Consider the following 18,504-nt stretch of genomic DNA (forward strand, 5'->3'; position numbering starts at 1 on the left):
AAACACGGCACGCAAAACAAGTAATGCAGGGGTAGTAATGCATTAACATTAGTGTGACCACTAATGAGTGGCAGTTGGCATGGCTGATAGGGACGGCGTCCAATTTCTAAAATGAGTAGAGGTTGAGGCTCCTTCACCCCGCGACCACCCTCTAACGTGCTTACACTCGATCCTAAAATCTTGAAGACGCAAACTTTCCTCATGAATGAACAGCCTGGCCCTGACATGGCCACAGCTCAGAGAGCACCTCTGCTCATGCGTAGTACGCGATCAGTCTTATAGACCAAATCGCCTGTTCCATTCGTCCTTAATTCCCGCATGCGCAGTGTGCAGGGAAAGCGTGTGCCTTTAATGTCAAACACATGGCAATAGTGATTCGTGTTCAGTGAATGAGATTCCGGAGACGAGGAAAGCCTACATGTAACCGCCACTGGGTCATGTGGAGTCTTCGCCGTCTGGCTCCAGTTCTCGTATCCCCTCTCAGGTATCAATCGCGAAACTGAATCAGTGTAACTGGGTTAGGGGAAACACTGCAGAAACCTCTATAATTATATCTTCAAGTGCTAGACATCGCATAGCCATTACCACTTCCGGTCGTCGACCATATTGGGTGTGGGTAAAATACACCTGTATTGTTTGCGATTTATTTTCCGAATATCTAAAGCGGCTTCGATAAGTGTGGTCTATCCATTGTTTAACTATGCTCCGCTAACTTAATGAAACAGGTTTCGGGTGTGTTGTGGGGTAATATGTGTAGAGTGGATTTCTCACCCTCTTAGGGCTGCTGATACAGCATGATTAAACCACTCTAACCGGTCTGCCCCCATCCGTGCTGTTTCCCGGGTTGTCCTGTAAGGAGTATACTCCTTTGAGGCGCTTCCCAGAGCGCGCTCTCTCGCACTAACTGCGATCTAATAACTTCAAATCCCAAAGGACAGTATGACAACCACTCTTAATTACTGAGTCAAGACACTGATATTCGTAAGGTTTGGAATATTTCAGTGGAACGATCATTAATATTAATGTATAACAATTTGCCTTCCCCAACGATCCAATTAGTTTTGCAATTTGAAAACAAAAACATACGTCATCCGATTGGAAGCTCGATGTTTATGATTTATTTGACACTTCTGATATTTATTATCACCCCAGCATCACCTGCTACTCCTTCAAAAATAATCTGCTCTCCGTGCGACCTGTCCAGCCTCCAATATGTTTATTGGCTCTGTTCTTGACTTTGACATTCATCATGTCATTGTCGCGTTTTCTGCTTACATGTTTAAAAGAGGCATCCAGTAGTTTTATTAAAACAATACCTACGCCACAAACAATACGGATTCTACATTTTTGTCTCACGATGGTGTGATGAATAGGTAGGCTAGAGGATATTTAGTATTGCTAGTTACAGGACGACATATGATCTACGAGCTGAGGGGTAGGCAGAGATTAAGACAGACATGCATGTATTTTGGAATAGGCTAAATTCAGAGATGGTAAGTAAGGTATGCAGAGGATGGTAGACAAGGAGAGGGTCATTTAAAGGGAAAAAATTCATAATCTAAAATTAAGGTCAATTTGTCATGCTGGATTATAGGAATATAGTGGGAGAAGGCCTTTTGACATTGCATGTAATTTGAAGAGGTAAACACTCTAAGTAAACAACATGTTAGGGGAATACATTTAATAATATCTTCATTGTGTCTATGGTTATTTAAAACCTTTACAATGTGCAAGAAAAAACAATCCAGGTTATAAAATAGACATATGTTAAGTGATATAAAAACGAGTTCTAAATAAGTATGTAAAATGGCAAAGTAATTTTCAAGTGCCTTCAGGTACTAGCAGCATTATAATTACATCTAACTGGTCTAAGAGGGAGCATAAGCATAAGTGTAGCAGCCGTTTGTTCGTCAACAAGAGAGAACAGTCCATATTATAAAATAGACAGAAAATAGTATAAAAACAGGATATAAATAAGTACATAAAATACTAGATCAATTTTTAAGAGCCTTCGAATGCTAGCAACAGTATGTTGACATCTAACGGTTCTAAGAGGGAGTGGGGGCGTGGATGTAGCAGTTAGTTAGGCTGGGCTTCCTGGGAGGCCACAGAAGGACCTAAACCTTTTATATGCAAAATGGTTGCCTTTTGTCAGACCAATGTTTGAGGCCATGTTTTCTGTGCATAGCGCTGCTATAATGCTCTGTGGTCAGGTTCGGAATCCCGGTTTATGCCACTTAGTCCTAGCACTTGATTTACGCAAGTCCATCATCACTGGCAAATGCGCAGTAATTAAGTCAATGTTATTGTTTAGCTAATTAAAACCTTAACAATTTGAGCACAATTACACATAGTACAATTAATACTTAATAACACCTGAATAAAACACAGTTTTAAAATCATTGCAAAACATAGTGCATCCAGCTATCCTCTAAGATGAATAAAAATGTACAAATAAGCTTGATGTATAGTGGGTCGGTTTATAATTTTAACCTATTAACCTGTGCCGAAAGGCAGACCTTTGTTTTTAACCGGTGCCCTCAAAACCCCCCTACTCTAGTCATTTAAAAATTGAATGTTCTTCTTGTCCAGAATGCAATTGTCGTTGTTCTTTGTTCTGGAGTGGGTCTTCAACTTTATTTCTTAAAGTGTTTCCTAATGTGTTGTTCTTACCATGATATCATGCAATTTTAAATATTTAATCAGTTTGCAATTCAACTGCGAATCTGACTGGTCCAAAGTTTGTATAATTGCTGCACTACAAGTCCTGGTCCCTTTTGCTAAAAAAGCTTTTTTTCCAATAAAGTGACACGTGTTTTCTGTAAGTGTGGGCAAACGCAGATTAGATGAATAAAGTTCTCTTTGGTTCAACCGCAGAGTCTACATACTATTGACCCGCTATAATTCCAAGATGGTTTATCGGCAAGTGATGGTAGTTGACCAAAGCAGCTTGCCATTAGGTGTTTTTTGTATTCTTGTTGAAAAGGTGAGGCCTAGATTGGCTGCCGGTTAAAGGGTTTTGTAATTTTTGATCACCATCCAACTATGTGATCTAAAACTGAAGGTATTCTTATCCAGTATTGGCAAATGAAGTTTCGCAACTTTATTCGCCCAAAATAACGGACACCACACATGTAACTCAATAGCAGAAAAGGCCACTTTATTGGACGAGGTAACTCATATTACTTCAGGCAACTTAATTTCCTAGAACTCTTTCGCAATTTGGGCCAAAACTATTTTATTATCACTATGCCTAACAAACTGGTTTTGCTCGGAAAATGTACAATGTTTACTTTTGCATTTCCATATTTTGTTTTCAATCCCTTTTCTTCCCTTTTCTTTAACAACTTACCAATAACGAGGGTTGGGTAAAATCCGCTCCAAATTTACCCTCCCCCATCTTGCCTACACAACTATACGTGCCTGAGCGAGTACCTGTCCAACTGTGGCGAGACACACCTCCCCAAACCCAACCCGCATGGTCCCCTCATGTGTGTGTGTGTATATATATATATATATATATATATATATATATATATATATATATATATATATATATATATATATATACATATTTTATTTATTTATTTATTTTTTGGGTGGGAGGGTGGGCGAAAACAAACTTCCCACACCTAACTGCTTCTAAAACGACGCTGCGCCACTCCACGCTCGCACCCCTGACCTCCTTATATAACCTACGCCTCGCGCTGCACGCTACGCCTACGCCGCCTACCTCTCTCCGTGCCCGTACCATTTGGGCGAATGACCCCGGGGGGAGACCGCTCCGCTCTGCTCCCCCCGAGGCTCCCATCGCCCAAAATAACAGACACCACACATGTAACTCAATAGCAGAAAAGGCCACTTTATTGGACGATGTAACTCATATTACTTCAGGCAACTTAATTTCCTAGAACAATTTCGCAATTTGGGCCAAAACCATTTTATTATCACTATGCCTAACAAACTGTACATTTTCCAAGCAAACCAATGTTTACTTTTGCATTTCCATATTTTGTTTTCAATCCTTTTTCTTCCCTTTTCTTTAACAACTTACCAATAACGAGGGTTGGGTAAAATCCGCTCCAAATTTACCCTCCCCCCATCTTGCCACCCCAGGAAAACCGAAGAGTTTTCCTGGACTCCACCTTCTCAGAGAAACAGACCCCACTTTTTTGTTTTTTTTGTTTTTAAACATTGCCCCATAAATTCACTGCTAACTCCGTGGCCAAACAATCTCTTACTTCAAGTAAATAATACGCAAGGCCCAATTGTGAGAGGTGTACCCCGTCCGAACGAAACAAGTGGCCATCCTTGCCTATAATGTCTGAGTGGCTAACATACTTTATGTCCATAGCACTGCAGAATGTTTTCATTGCGCGATTCACCTTTTTTCGGGCTTTGTCCACTGCAGCTTCGTTTCTTGCATTCCTCCAACGCCGCCTGTAAATAAACTCAGTCCATGCAATTCATGTACCAAGCCAATTGTTCTTCAAAACAGTTAAATCGAGCTGCATTCGCTTTATTAATGACAACCCAGAGAGCGATACGAGGTCATTTTCCCCAAGGTGCAGTATTAAAAACGCTGGAGACCCTCTAACACATTTCATGCGTGTAAGAGAAGGAAACAATTCATCCCACCTCATGCCTCCGCATCCTTTCCATATCAGCTCGTGCCCACTGCCGTATAGCTGCTGCTCCGCAAATATAGCAGCCCACTTTATAAAGGAGTGGCCTACCAACCACACTTGCTGCTTGCCGGACAGGCCTCGAACATCACCTATGTAGAAAAACATAATGAGCAAACAGCCTACAAATGCACGTTATTTACGAACATAACTGGTGCAGCAACTTGATCTCCACCTGCCTATACGTTTGATGGCGTCCCAACCCAATCCCAAACGGCTGCTTCAGTTGCCGCCCCTATTCGAAACGAATGTGTCCCATAATCCCCGGGATGCTCCCCCACCCACAAAAGTGCCTTCCTCAACATGGCCAATACCTGTGACGCTGACAGCCTCTTCCCCGTCGAGTGTATGAAAATAAAACCTTTTCTCATCTGTACACAGGTTTGGAAAACTACCCATTCCTGTACAGGGCAACAATTACTGCTGCCACTACCATGAAGGAAAATCCACACTCCCCTCCCCAACTGGTTAGTTTTTGATTTCCGTAGCCAAATTCTCACTCGATCACCCTCGTGGACCACTTCATCCCACCTCAAACCTCCCTGACCCTTCAAACCCAACAATTCGGATACCCTGAAAGCCCCAAAAAAGAGCCATATCATACAAATGCGGAATAACGCAACTTCTTGTTGGCTATAACAACATGCTGGGAGTGCCTTCAAAATCTTTTGTAACAACAAAAATGTAATAGGGGCTCGGCCACTCTTTGCCCCAACCGACAATCTCCCCAACCCCTTTAACATGCGCTTAACTAAAATGCCAGCCACTGGGTCAAAACCCCAATATAACTGGCCAAAAATGAAATGCCTGCTAACTTTCCCCCAATGGTGGACAGAGACAAACCTTTGTCCACTAAATCCAAAACAAAATCCAACACTACAGGTACATTCACCTCATGTAACTTATTACTAGAAACCAACCGTACATAACTGGCAAAATCCGCCCATGCTCTTCGGTATGCGTTCCTTGTGGATGGCGCCACTGAGCTTTCAATCAGCTGAACTATTCTCCCACACCTAGCTCCCAAATCATGTCCGGAATAGGCGTTTTGCTGTCTGCCGCTCCCGGCGCCAATGTTCGAAAACGCTGCCAATCGAACCGGGACAGTGCATCAGCAATCACATTATTTACACCAGATATAAATTTTGCCCTAAAAACTATATTTCGCCTTAAGCAAAGCAACATGAATGCACGCAGTAACTCCAACACCCGCACATCTCTGGCCTTTTGGTAGTTGATGAGATTGACCACTGCCATGTTATCCACATTAAAAAGGACAGACCTATTCTGAAACTCCTGCCCCCAAAGTGTCAACCCGACCAGTAAAGGAAAAAACTCCAAGAAAGTGATACTTCTTCCTTCACTCAACCACTGCGCGGGCCAAGGTTCTGAACACCAACGCCCATCCCCAAAAATGCCAAAACCTTTCGATCCAGCCGCATCCGAATAGATCTGAATCTGCCACTGATATTGATCGTCAATGAATTGCAGAGGGACACCATTGAAGTCGTCCAAAAATGACAGCCAAATCTGTAAATCCTTTTTGACCAATCTGGACAACCTCACTCTATGGTGGGGCAGCCACGCCCCCGACAATGCCATACCTAAAGCCCTAGAAAAGGTCCTGCCCACCCGCACCACTCTACAAGCGAAGTTCAGGTATCCCAACAACCTCTGGCTTTGCCGGAGCTCGAGCTTATTATGCTTCAGGGCACTGGCCACGCAAGCGCGTATCTCACCCAACTTATCTGCTGGTAATCTAGCAATCCTGTCCGTCGTGTCAATCTCTATCCCCAAAAAAGTGAGCCTGGTCACTGGCCCTACGGTCTTATCCTGTGCTAAGGGCACTCCAAAATAATCCGCCATACTCTGAAATCTGTCCAGTGTTTGCTGACAGTCCTGTGTACCAGCACGTCCCATAAACAAAAAGTCGTCCAAATAATGGCATGCCACACCTCCTACTCCACTTGAAGAAAGTACCCAATGCAAAAAAGTACTAAACTGTTCAAAAAGTGCACACGACACCGCACATCCCATAGGGAGTACTTTGTCAACATAATAGCATCCATCAAAACACATCCCAAATAGTTCAAAATCTGTCGGATGGATTGGCAAAAGTCTGAAAGCGGACTTAATGTCACACTTTGCTAACTCTGTCCGCTCCCCCAAGGAATGAACCATGTGTAATGCCTCGTCAACCGATGTGTATGTGACCGCAGTATCCTGCGTCGCGATGTAATCATTAATAGATTGTCCTTCTGGCCAGGATACGTGCTGTATCATACGATATTCCCCCTTTGCCTTTTTGGGAATGATATCTAATGGTGAAACAATGAGGTTCTCCAAAGGACAGAATTCAAACGGGCCCGCTACTCTGCCCAGCTCCACTTCCTCTGCCAACTTCTGACCCAGAATGTCATGAAACTCTTCTACTGATCTTAAGTTATCTGCCCAACGCCGCCTACGTGGCCCTTGGTAGCTGATCTTAAAGCCTTCCAAAAAACCCCAATAAAGTTTAGCTGCCGCCCTTCGGTCTGGATATTCGTTTAACCATGGAACTAAGTGTTCCAAACTAATTGGGGTAGGCGCCTTTTGGAACCAATGGGACAAGTGCTCCCCTACCTCTAGCTGACAACCCGTGCTCCTGCCCTCTCTGGCCCCCTGAGCCCGCCACCGTACTGAAACACTGGGCGACTGTATGCTTTCCCCCACATTGTGAGCATTCGTGGCGAAACCTACACAATTGCCTGGAACAAAAGCCTCTATTAAAGTTCCAACAAGCCCCGAACCCTGCTGCCTGCCCTCTACCAACCATTCCCGCCCCTTGAAGGGCGGGACGCCCAAGGAAAGGCCGATAAGCCACCGGTAACCCACTTGCAGTATGTGTCATTGTGGGAGGATTAGAAGATGACATCCATTGGAGCCATAATTCAGAATCTATTTCACCCCAAGGTTTATCCACGCAAACACTCATCTGGGCTCTAAACTCCTCATCGTAATTTAACCATGAGTACCCTCCAAAATTCATATGTGCTTTACGCACTACGTCCATATATTTTAACAACGATGCCGCCCTCTCAGGATAACGCTCCACATAAATGCTTGCAAAGATAAGGAACGCTGATGTCCAGTTATCCACGTTACGTGGTACTCTGGGACGCCGGGACAACTCCAATTCCTCCTCCTTAGATCCCTCCGGGGCCTGTACATCCCTATGTAATAGCCTAAATATATCCACAAAATCGTGGTTCCATATTTTTTGTTTTGTCTTACCTGCTAAATGGGACCCAAGGGGCATCGCCAAACCCATATAAGGAAGCCGAGTCTGCTCAGCCAAACTTACTTCTTTCCCTGCGGCACCAAACCTGTCTTCGTTCTTTTTCCCCCACCCCGGGACTCCCTGAGAGACCCCCACTACCCCTCCACAGGAACACGCCCTATTGGGAACGCCTTCCTGTTGTGACAGCTCCAGATTCTCCTGTCCTCCCACCCCCACAACCCCCAAACCCGGCTGAGCCCTTTTCATCCCCCAAACTTCCCACCATTTTGCCCTACCTTTAGGTAGCTGTGCCGCTCTGTCCCGCAGTTCCGCTGGCATACTATGTTGCTGAATCTTCTTTCGCTGTTTCTCCGTCGCCTGCAAGTCCGCTCCAGACTGCTGCAACGAGGAAACAGAAAATGTTGCACCCCCCCGTCCCCCTGTACCCTTTTTGATCCAACTCTATCCTGGGCCATGTCTTTGCCCGCATAGTCCACCCATGGACCCATATCTCCTACACTCATAAATACCTCCCTATCCTCTTCTCTCTCCTCTTGTTCAGCTTGCGCACTACCACTAGGGCGCGCACCATCCCCAACCCCCCCATCGTAACAACTCCAGTCAACAGGCGGCCCCCGCTCCAAGGGACAACTGTCAACGCCAAAGTCCGCACATGACCCGCTCTTCACTTCAACATGCCTACCGGAAGCCACTCCATCTCCCTTCGCCGATGCCAACTGCACCCTCGACGCAGCCGTAGGCCTGGTTCCACCACTAAGCGACGTCTCCTCTGATCTGGATCGCCCCCAGACAGCCGTATGAAAGCTCACCGTGGGGTGACCTTCCGTGGCTGCCTCCAGCGTCTTTTGCGCAGGCATCTGTGAATGCGGCACCCATACCCACTGACCGTCCTCAGGACCCTCCCCATCTTCATCCTCGCATTGCATTAGACCCGGCCTCTGCCGTGCCTTAGGAAAAATATACTGCATGTCATAACGACTCATGCGGTCCTGGCCCTTATGACTCACTGCCAAAACCGACGAGTCACCAACCGGGCTAAATAAGTCACTATCTTCACCATTATCGCCCTCACCACCTTCCTCCTCCAGCTCTAGGACCACCCCATCTAGTGGGTCCCTTTCAACATGACGGTCCACCTCCATAACCGGCCACTCTGCAGTGTGGCGGCCTGCCACCTGCCCACGCCAGGCTATCGCTACCGGCTCCATTGCCTCCTCAGAAACGCTCTGCCGACCACCAACGCCCCTTGGCACATCGTGCACCGCATCCTCCTCACTGTCAGATGAATAAGCCACCAAACCAGCACACTCCCCTGGCCTCGTTATGAGAGGAGCCGGCTGGCACTCCACATATGTGCGCCGGACAAAACGGGGGGGGGGGGGACCCGCTCGGTCAGTGCTTCCTCCTCCCCCAAGCCCCTCCGGCCTTGCTCCTCACCAAACTGTGCCGCCCTTGTGACAGCCACTGCCCTCTGCTCTGGGCCAAAACGCCTGTCATGCCTGGAGGCACTCCTGCCCCTTCCAGACTTATTTCTGGTCAGGGCGCGCCCCCTCACTATGGCACTAGTAATCCTCCCAACATCTTTGACATACGGGGCCTCTGCACGCACACTCAACCTCTTCGAGTGCATGCCCCTCCTCCCGCCCATTGCAGCAGGTCGCCTCCCAGCTGACCTGCCCACCCGGCGAACTGGCTCACCTAGACAAGCAGCCACCGCCGACTTTACTCCCAATGACACCTTGCGTGGTGTTCCCCTCGGCGCTATCAACGCGGAGCCGCCAGCGGCCGGAGCTGCACCTGACAGCCAGTCCTCCTTCCCCGCCTCTCGCAGCAGCTGAAGCGCTGCGTGTAACTCCGCCGCCGACGCCATGAGAAACGCAAAGGAAAACCGGCAAGTCGCGCGCTCCTTCACTGTCTAAAGTGCCTCAGAAAACAAACTTCCCACACCTAGCTGCTTCTAAAACGACGCTGCGCCACTCCACGCTCGCGCCCCTGACCTCCTTATATAACCTACGCCTCGCGCTGCACGCTACACCTACGCTGCCTACCTCTCTCCGTGCCCGTACCATTTGGGCGAATGACCCCGGGGGGAGACCGCTCCGCTCTGCTCCCCCCGAGGCCCCCATTATCGTACGTTTAAAAGTTTTAAAAGAAAGGTTCTTGTTCCAGAGCTCTACAGAGTTGGTTAATGCTATGCTTTGTACAGGTACTGCTTGTATGTTGATTTTTATTTATTTATTTATTTGTAACTTTTTTTGACCTCTTCCCATAGAACCTCGTTAATTCGGGCAACGAACCAAATTTTGTTTTATTTCATACCAGGGCTTTATTGTCGAGTACTACAGTTTCATTTGTCAGGCCCTATTCTAGACGTTTCTGCGATGGTGAGTCAGACAGGCAGTTGGAAAACACGTTTATATGTTGTAACCAGCAACTTATTTAAAAGTGCAGAAGCTTTTCCGTACTGGTTGACACTTGCATAGGATATTGTAGGTAACAATTTTGCCGTTATTACCGCAAGCAGTGGCTTATATGATGGGCCATTCAGTTTTTGTGGCCAGTGTTGTAAATGCAGGGTAGTTCCCTTGATTTTTGTGACGTAATGTTTCTGCACTTGATACGTGAGTCTGCTGTCGATGTAAACTCCCAAGTACTTGTAGCTGGTCACTTCTTCCAGCGCCTTCCCGTTTAGTCAGATATTCAATGGGGAAGTTGGATGATTACAAATCTGCATGGGTTTAGTTTTTGATTTGTTCATTCAAGGATCTCTGTAGTCCAATTTTTGTTTGGCTCATAAACACTGTCATCTGCATACGACAGATGTGATAATGTTAGATAACCCAAGTGCCGCGGTTAGGAATTAATCTGGCCAGGTCGAGGTGTCAGGTCAGACATAAACAGGTTAAAAAGGTGTGGCGCCAGATTGCAGCCCTGTTTGAGGCCTCCGTTTGTGATCAGTTCTCTTGATAGTCTTGTGCCGTCTCCCAGCTTAACTTTATCCATGTGTTTGAGTAAAGTAACAGTATTCCCTTTCAAAATTGTGTCTGGGATATTCCAGGCTCTTAGTATTCTGCAGAGACTACTGCGATTCACGCTATTGAATGCCGCTTTCAGGTCGATAAAGCAGAGATATAGTTTTGCTTGTTACGTTTCCTTTTTTCTGCTACTAGCGAGAGTGCTAATATGTTTGTGATAGTTCCGAACCCTTTTCTGAATGCTGTTTGGTTAGCCGGGATCATATTGTTCGAGTCGGTCATGTCAACCAAATCTTTAAGGATCAGGGAGGCATAGTATTTTGCTTCCACCTCTTGAAGCGACATAATCCTATAGTTGGCTGGGCTTGTTTTGTCACCACCTTTATAAATTGAGGAGATGATTGAGCCTTGCCGGCTTGACAATGTATGATATAATAGCTCTATTTTTTTATACTGAGTGTATAATTAGTTACTCCAAAATGCCGGATCGTATGTGAAAATCACCTGTGGGATGCCATTTGGTCCTGGCGTACCTTCCTTTCTGCCCTTCCTTATTATGCTGGTTATGCCTTCGACCTGGAGGTTTTGACAGTTTATGCCATACGGCAAAAGTAAACCCACTGCACCTTTTCCACTACTTGATTTGATGATTGTATCTGATCTTGCCCCCTGCTTGTGAAATATTGTACTGGCCAAGCGGCAGATGGTAAACCTTTCGGTCAGAAAGTTGACCCAATAATGTTCCTGAATGTTAGAGAGCAGCAAATTCATTGGTCTATTCAGCTTGTTTATTGGATCCCAAAATGAACTTGAATTGACTTGTTTTAGAGGCCTACACATAGTGGAGAGGCCGAGGACTCGAGTAGAGAGGCAAGGTGTACGGCGAGCCAAGTGGACTACTCTCCTCGATCATCCCCATCAACCGCAGAGGGTCGAGAGACTGGGAGAAGACATCGGTGATCCTACTCGCCTAGAGTCATAGTTACCCGGCCAGGACGGGGACCCGCAGTGACGAGGAGGGCCAAGGCCGCCCGCGATAGCGCTACAGAGGAGCCGGCATTTTTGCAGACCGCCATTTTTGCAGACCGCCTGGGACTGGAGACGGCGGATTTCGGACATTGATCATTCGGGCCCCGCTTGACCTGTTGTGCTGGTGGGGGCCCGGAGGCAGAGTGGAACGGCAGTGGCTGGGGAAGAATCTGATCACCCCGCTCTATCTATAGTGCCACAGCCTGGGCTCCGCGACTACACACTCCATCAGCCACACGGGGAGCAAACATTACAGGGGTGAGGAGCCTGACAGGACCAGATGCGGACGGGGGACCACATGTATTGAGTCCATTGGGACGCCCGTTAGTTGGAGGAGCTTGCCTTGCCAGGAGAATGCTGCTGTGTTTTGCCCAGCCTTCCCTGTAGTTGGAAACTACAGCGTCGGAACAAGAGCGGGTCTCGCCGCGGATCTTGCCACAGAATCTCAGAAAGGGGACTACAACTCCCAGGGGGCTATCGGGCACGCGTGACGAACTGTGCACTCTCAGCGCGCCAGTCGGCGCATAAACCATCGGAGGGCCTCCCGCAGCGCGGGACGCGCGCGGGCTTGCCCGGGCCAAGGGCGGGCCCATCCTTGGCCGTCAGTGGCCGAAAGATGCTGGACTGGGCAACGTCTCTTTCGAATGGTTGACTGAACTTAACTGACCTTGACGCTGACATTGTGGTAATATTTATTCCTTTTTTCCTTACTATTTCGGTATTGTTTGTGGAGGCTGTCTAATCACAGTACGGATACACTGTGTACGATTTATTTAGCGTGGGGCTAGCACTGCTGGGGCTATTCTGCTGCCTTTGTGATGGGCAAACGTAAACTTCAGCATGTGCTTACTACTGAAAAACATTCAAAGGCTAAAGAGCCCAGTATGTCGTTATTGAAATATTTGACGGGGGCTGTAGGTGCAATAGAAAAACAAATATGCAATGTAGAAGAGGCTTTGCACAAGGATTTGCCAGTCCCCCCTAAGTGTATGTCATTCGGGGAGGAGATAAACCCTCACACACTAACTTTGGAATTACAGAATGGTTGCGACCAGACAGGCGTTGATGAGATTTTGTTAATTGACACAGACACAACATCAATGCCACCGCTAAAAAGGGCTTGAATCTCTTAGAAAAAAGTAATGACAAATAGTATCTCGCCCTTGAGATGTAAAGCAGCATCCCCTATTGCTACTAATACTTTAACAATCAAAACTGGGCTAACACAGAGTTCGGATATTTCTATTGAAACTGAAGATTGTAATACTCGCCCTAGTATTAAAAGTAAAAATAAAAGTAAAAGTAAAGGCCAACCTGGTAAAAATGTCCCAGGAATTATGAGCACATTAAGCAATTTAACTATATTGATCAAGGAATCTATCGACACTCTCGCACAGAGATTGGACAACATCGAGATAACTTTGGCATCCATTACAGGGTGCCTAAATGAAAGGACCATTATACCACTTGTAAACAGTGAGGTAAATGGCGCAGATAACACTACAAGGAATACTTTACCAGTCAATCCTATTGATTGTTATAACCAAAGTAAAAGGACGGGGGATACAGTGTTAAAAGTTCTGGGAACTTAGTTCCTAGTGGGCATTTTCACAGGGCAGTAAAGGCAAGTGGGGGAGGGAGTGTGGCTGCTAGAAAGGAAGGGAGGGATGATCTAATCCAATTTGATGTTGGTTCCTCCCAAGACACCTGCATGCACTCTAGTCAAGAGCCCAATCCATTTGCTCATAGTTTAAATCTCCCCCCGGCTGCGGTTCCTTATACCGTGATTCTGGCAAACGTCCCTCAGTTATCAGAGGGCGACCATGAATCATGGATTTCCTTGAAAAATAAAGCTATTCATTGTCTGGCTTCCAAAATTGGTTTGTCACAGGAGATGTTCTCCGCATTCAAAATGGTGAGACGAGTCCCGTGGGTGGGAGATAACAGAAAAAGGTTTAAAGGGGATTGTGTTGTTCTCTCCTTGGGTTCCCCCTCCTTAGTCCATAAAATTTTAACCAGAACAGCTACTGCTAATTATATGACTGAGGGTATCTATGTTCTTCCTCTGGGGTATTTTTATCACCCATAATCATACGAAAATGATTCTACCCTAATTGGTCCACCCTCATCTCATATGAGCCAATTGTATAATATTGAAGTATCTAATAGGTTTGGCCCTCTAGAAGAGGTGGATTGACGTATGGCTCCTATCAACAAATACGATCAACGACCGGATAAGGCTTTTCGTATCACTAAGGGGCGTAGTTTTCCAGTATTCGCCGAGGAACCTACCAAAGGCATAAGGGACTCGCTGACTGGGGGTTGCACAGAAAACCCGACATTTAAGTGCAACAACTCCATAAATATAAACACTATAACGGGTCATAAAACCTAAGTGCTTCAAACATAGTAGGCTCTTTTAAAACTGTATTAAATGACCCTATTAGGGACAGTGAAATTATTGAAGCAGTATCTTCTATTGACATAATAAATAGGCCCGTCATCGTCCCAGAGCCGGAGGGGAAGCAAAGACTGGAAAATGGGGAACAGGAATTTCTTCCCCAAATTGACTCTGATAAATGTTATGTTAGAGTGGTTTTTTGGAACATAGCTGGCTTACAATCTAAGGTGGACAATCAATTATGGGTAGATTTTATTAACAATTTTGATATTCTTTGCATCCAGGAGACCTGGCTATTGGATGCACTGCATATTGATGGATTTAAAACATATCATATCCCTGCCTTGCGTTCAGTCCATGGGAGACATAAAGGGGGAATTTCCATTTTCATTTCGAACTTGATAAAGGTCCAGAAGATAAAAACACTAACATCGACCCCTTATTACCAAATTATCAACATTCACCTCTCTATGCAAATTGAGGTAGTGATTATTAATTTTTATAATAACATCGACAAGGGTAATTTTGTAGGAATACTAAAAAACCTTATGGATTCTCTAACTAATCTGGTTGTTCCTAGAGGAAAGGATGTGATTATGATTTGGAGTGGGGACTTTAATACTAGTATCTGTCAAAATTCTGTATGTGGGTCTGGGTATATCGATATAGATCATAATGTCCATGCAGCCCACTTTGGCTACTCAGACAGAGGAGAAAGTTTTAATGAAATGATGACAACCTTTGACTTAGGTTTTGCCAATACATTGTGATCTCCTTGTGTTGAGTTCAGTCCCACGTTCATTGGAAGGGGATTTAATTCCCTGATAGATTTTATTATTATACCAAACTGCTATTCCAATTGGTTTGATCAATTCTGTATTCACCCAAATGGCCTAAGTGATCACTTACCATTAAGCATAAATATTCTACTTCCAACCAAATGTATACTTTCGATTTCGGAAAGTTTGGCTTGGAACCAAGATGTTGTATTGGCCCGCCAAAACGGTTTCTCCCTCAAGTGGAGTCGGAAGGACCCCGAAACACTGAATACTATGATTATAGCAAACGCTCTAATTCCCATCATTGAGTGCCTGCAGGAAGGGACAACCCACAGAGACATTTTATATGCTTTTTCTGAAATTACAGCGGTGATTCAGAATTTGCTAACTCGTCCAACAATAGCCGTACCTAATAAAGACCAGGGATGGTTTGATAAAAATTGCTCTAAGACATACTCCTTGTTAAAGGCTGCCCTTCGTAAATCAGAAAGGGATTATGAGGAAATTAGAGCGTGTAGGAAGACCTATAATCTAGCAAGAAGCAACCGTAAAAAAGAACTCAAAAACCTAGCTTGGAATAGCCTTTATGAGGCTTCCCTGCGTAAAGACTGTATTTATTTTTGGCAGGCAGTTAAAGCACCATTTTTTGCCAAAAAGGAGGAAGCACGTGTTGAGATAGCAGTAGATGAGCTCTCATGGGTACGTTTCTTTTCCAAAGTGTACGACAACAAGAACAATGAGGATACCAATCTTTCACGGGAACCTTTTATATCTGGTAACCCTATTCAGTTTACGCCAATTGACATCCAATTTTCACATGAGGAAGTGGTGACGGCAATAAATGAGAGCAAAAGAGGTAAAGCACCAGGCACCGATGGGATACCGATTGACCTATTTAAAAGTACAATAGACCTATGGTCCCCACTGCTAACCCAAGTTTTACAAGCCTGCTGTGCCGAGGGGTTTATCAAATCCTGGTCGGAGTCTGTGATAATACCAATTTTTAAAAAGGGGGACCGGGAAAATCCTGCATGTTATCGCCCTATTTCCCTCTTAGATTCCTTTATGAAAATTGCAGGAAGGGTTGTGTTAAACAGACTCCAACAGTGGGCCAAGGACAATAACATCTTAAATCGGGTCCAATACGGGTTTAGAGAGGGGATGGGCACTATCGAACAGGTTTTTTAATTTTTCATTGATACAGGGGAAATATACCTAAGCGAAGGCAGGGAATTTATTAGTGGTATTTGTTGACCTTAGTGCCGCTTTTGATTGTGTTTACCATAGTAGATTATGGTGCATTTTAGAGTAACTAAAAGTTGATCCCCCCTTAGTTTTATTTTTGAGACAATTATATCAGGGTGCCTCAGCCAAAGTGAGGTATGGATTAAAGGGAGAGTGCACCAAATCATTCCGCGTGGAGAGGGGTGTTAAGCAAGGCTGCGTACTGGCCCCGTTCCTCTTCACATTATATACCAACGCATTGGAAGAGGAATTGGTGGCCAGGGTGAGCGATTCCCCAATAATAAAGAATCAGCAGATTGTCTCCCTCCTCTACGCTGATGATGCGGTGCTAAGGGCTAGAACCCAGCTTGGCCTACAGAGGGCACTCTCAGCCTATATTGATTTTATGGATAACAGAGGCCTAAAAATAAACGTTACAAAGACTTTCGTGATGTCCTGTGGGAAACGGAAGAACAAATGTAGAACATTAGTAACGGTAGGATTGAACCAACTAAAACATTTTCTTATCTTGGAATTTTATTAGAGGATAGGGGCTCCTGGGGGCCAGCGGTTAAGAGTAGAACGCTCCTATTTAAAAGGTCAACTGCGGCACTGATTCTTTTTTCAAGGAAATTGGGGAAAAGGCCCCCTGGAATATTACTGAAAATATATCAAGCTAAATGGATTAGTATTGCTACATATGGAGCGGGAATCCGGGGTTTTTACAACATTGCAACAATCCAAGTGGTTGAAAATGATTTCTTAAGGTTCATTTTAGCCGTGCCGCAGAGTTCTTCCATTTTTTATTGTCATAATGAACTGGGTATTACCCATATCTCCGACCTGATTAAAATTCAACCAATTTTACTTTGGCATAGGATCTGGACCTCTTCCAGTTTAGATTTGAATCGAGAGATCATAAAAGATTCCATGGGATTAGATCAGGCCAAAAAAATTCCATGGTTAAACTATATAAGCAATTTATCGCGAGATTTATGTAGACCTGATTTTTATTCTAACCCTGACACTATGTGCACCTTATCGAGAAAGGACCTCAAATCTTCATGTTTACAGCACTTTCAGTCCCTTAGACTGATGGTAGCGATAAGCAAACATTCTGTGATCCAACATCAACTGAGCCTGTCTAGCTATTCCATCCAGCTTTATCTAGTATGCTGCCTACGGGAGTTTGATAGATATATATTGACAAGGCTCATATTTTATTGTTTCCATCGCCTGGTTTCTTTTCCCACTGTAAATGATTGGTCTAGGAAACTCTGCCTTTGCGACAACATTGCCTCACAAACTACAATGCACGTTGTTTTATTTTGTAAATTTTATGTCAAAGAAAGAGCTAGATGGATTAAGCCTATCTTAAAGCAGGGAGGCTGGCAGCAATGTCGTCCGGCATTTCTTTTTCTGAAATTGTTGGATAATGTGTACTGTATTTGAGCTATGACGGGGCTTTTGAAGAGTATAATGAGGAAAAGAAGAAGTTTAACTGATTAACCCTTATGGAAAATCATGTATAATTGTATTTTATTATGATATTTTTTTTTTTTTTTTTTTTTTTTGAAACCGTTTATTGCATTTTGAAAAAGTTACAGGTATGGGCCTACAACCACCTGGCCGGCCGCTAGAGTGACAAAAGCATATGGCATACATACAGTAAGAGTCTCTTGGCGGTGCAGATTGGTAAAACAGGAGACATCAATCGCGCAGGCCGCATAACTCCAAGCCGACAATACGGTTTCCTTTTATCAAGACAGAACAACACAAAAAACCACACCCGCAAGGCAACCCGCAATCCAAAGTGACGGCACGTGCTCCGTAAGTGGGGGATCCCAACCAGCAGCAAAACTCTGAAGAGGGGAATGGGAGTAGATCAGGGACTGGGGAACCCCGTGCCCACGGCTGAGGGAGGGGAGTCGGCTAGGGGGACGGAGCTGGCGAGGCAGCCGGTAGCAGTGGCGGCTCACAAATACCCCCGCGGTAGGCGTTCCAGGGGCCCCAGATTTTCACCCACGCCCCAGGCTTACCCCTCGCCACATACACTACCTTTTCACGAAACATACACCAATCCATATGTTCTTTCCAGGCCAACACCGCCGGGGGCCTCTGGGATCCCCAC

At 45.3% G+C, this 18,504-nt stretch overlaps 1 protein-coding gene across 1 annotated transcript in view; it reads left to right on the top strand.

Moving 5' to 3' along the window:
- The first annotated feature begins 325 nt into the window (after positions 1 to 325).
- The window catches only part of NLN (neurolysin), a 218,432-nt gene continuing 200,253 nt past the window's right edge, over positions 326 to 18,504 (top strand). Inside the window, exon 1 of the mRNA XM_085631838.1 lies at positions 326 to 484. Within this exon, the coding sequence (XP_085487964.1) occupies positions 390 to 484 (95 nt within the window). The 5' untranslated portion in view covers positions 326 to 389. The remainder of the gene's footprint in view (positions 485 to 18,504) is intronic.

The sequence above is a fragment of the Triturus cristatus genome, chromosome 2_1 (assembly GCF_964204655.1).
Source record: "Triturus cristatus chromosome 2_1, aTriCri1.1, whole genome shotgun sequence".
Lineage (NCBI taxonomy): Eukaryota > Metazoa > Chordata > Amphibia > Caudata > Salamandridae > Triturus > Triturus cristatus.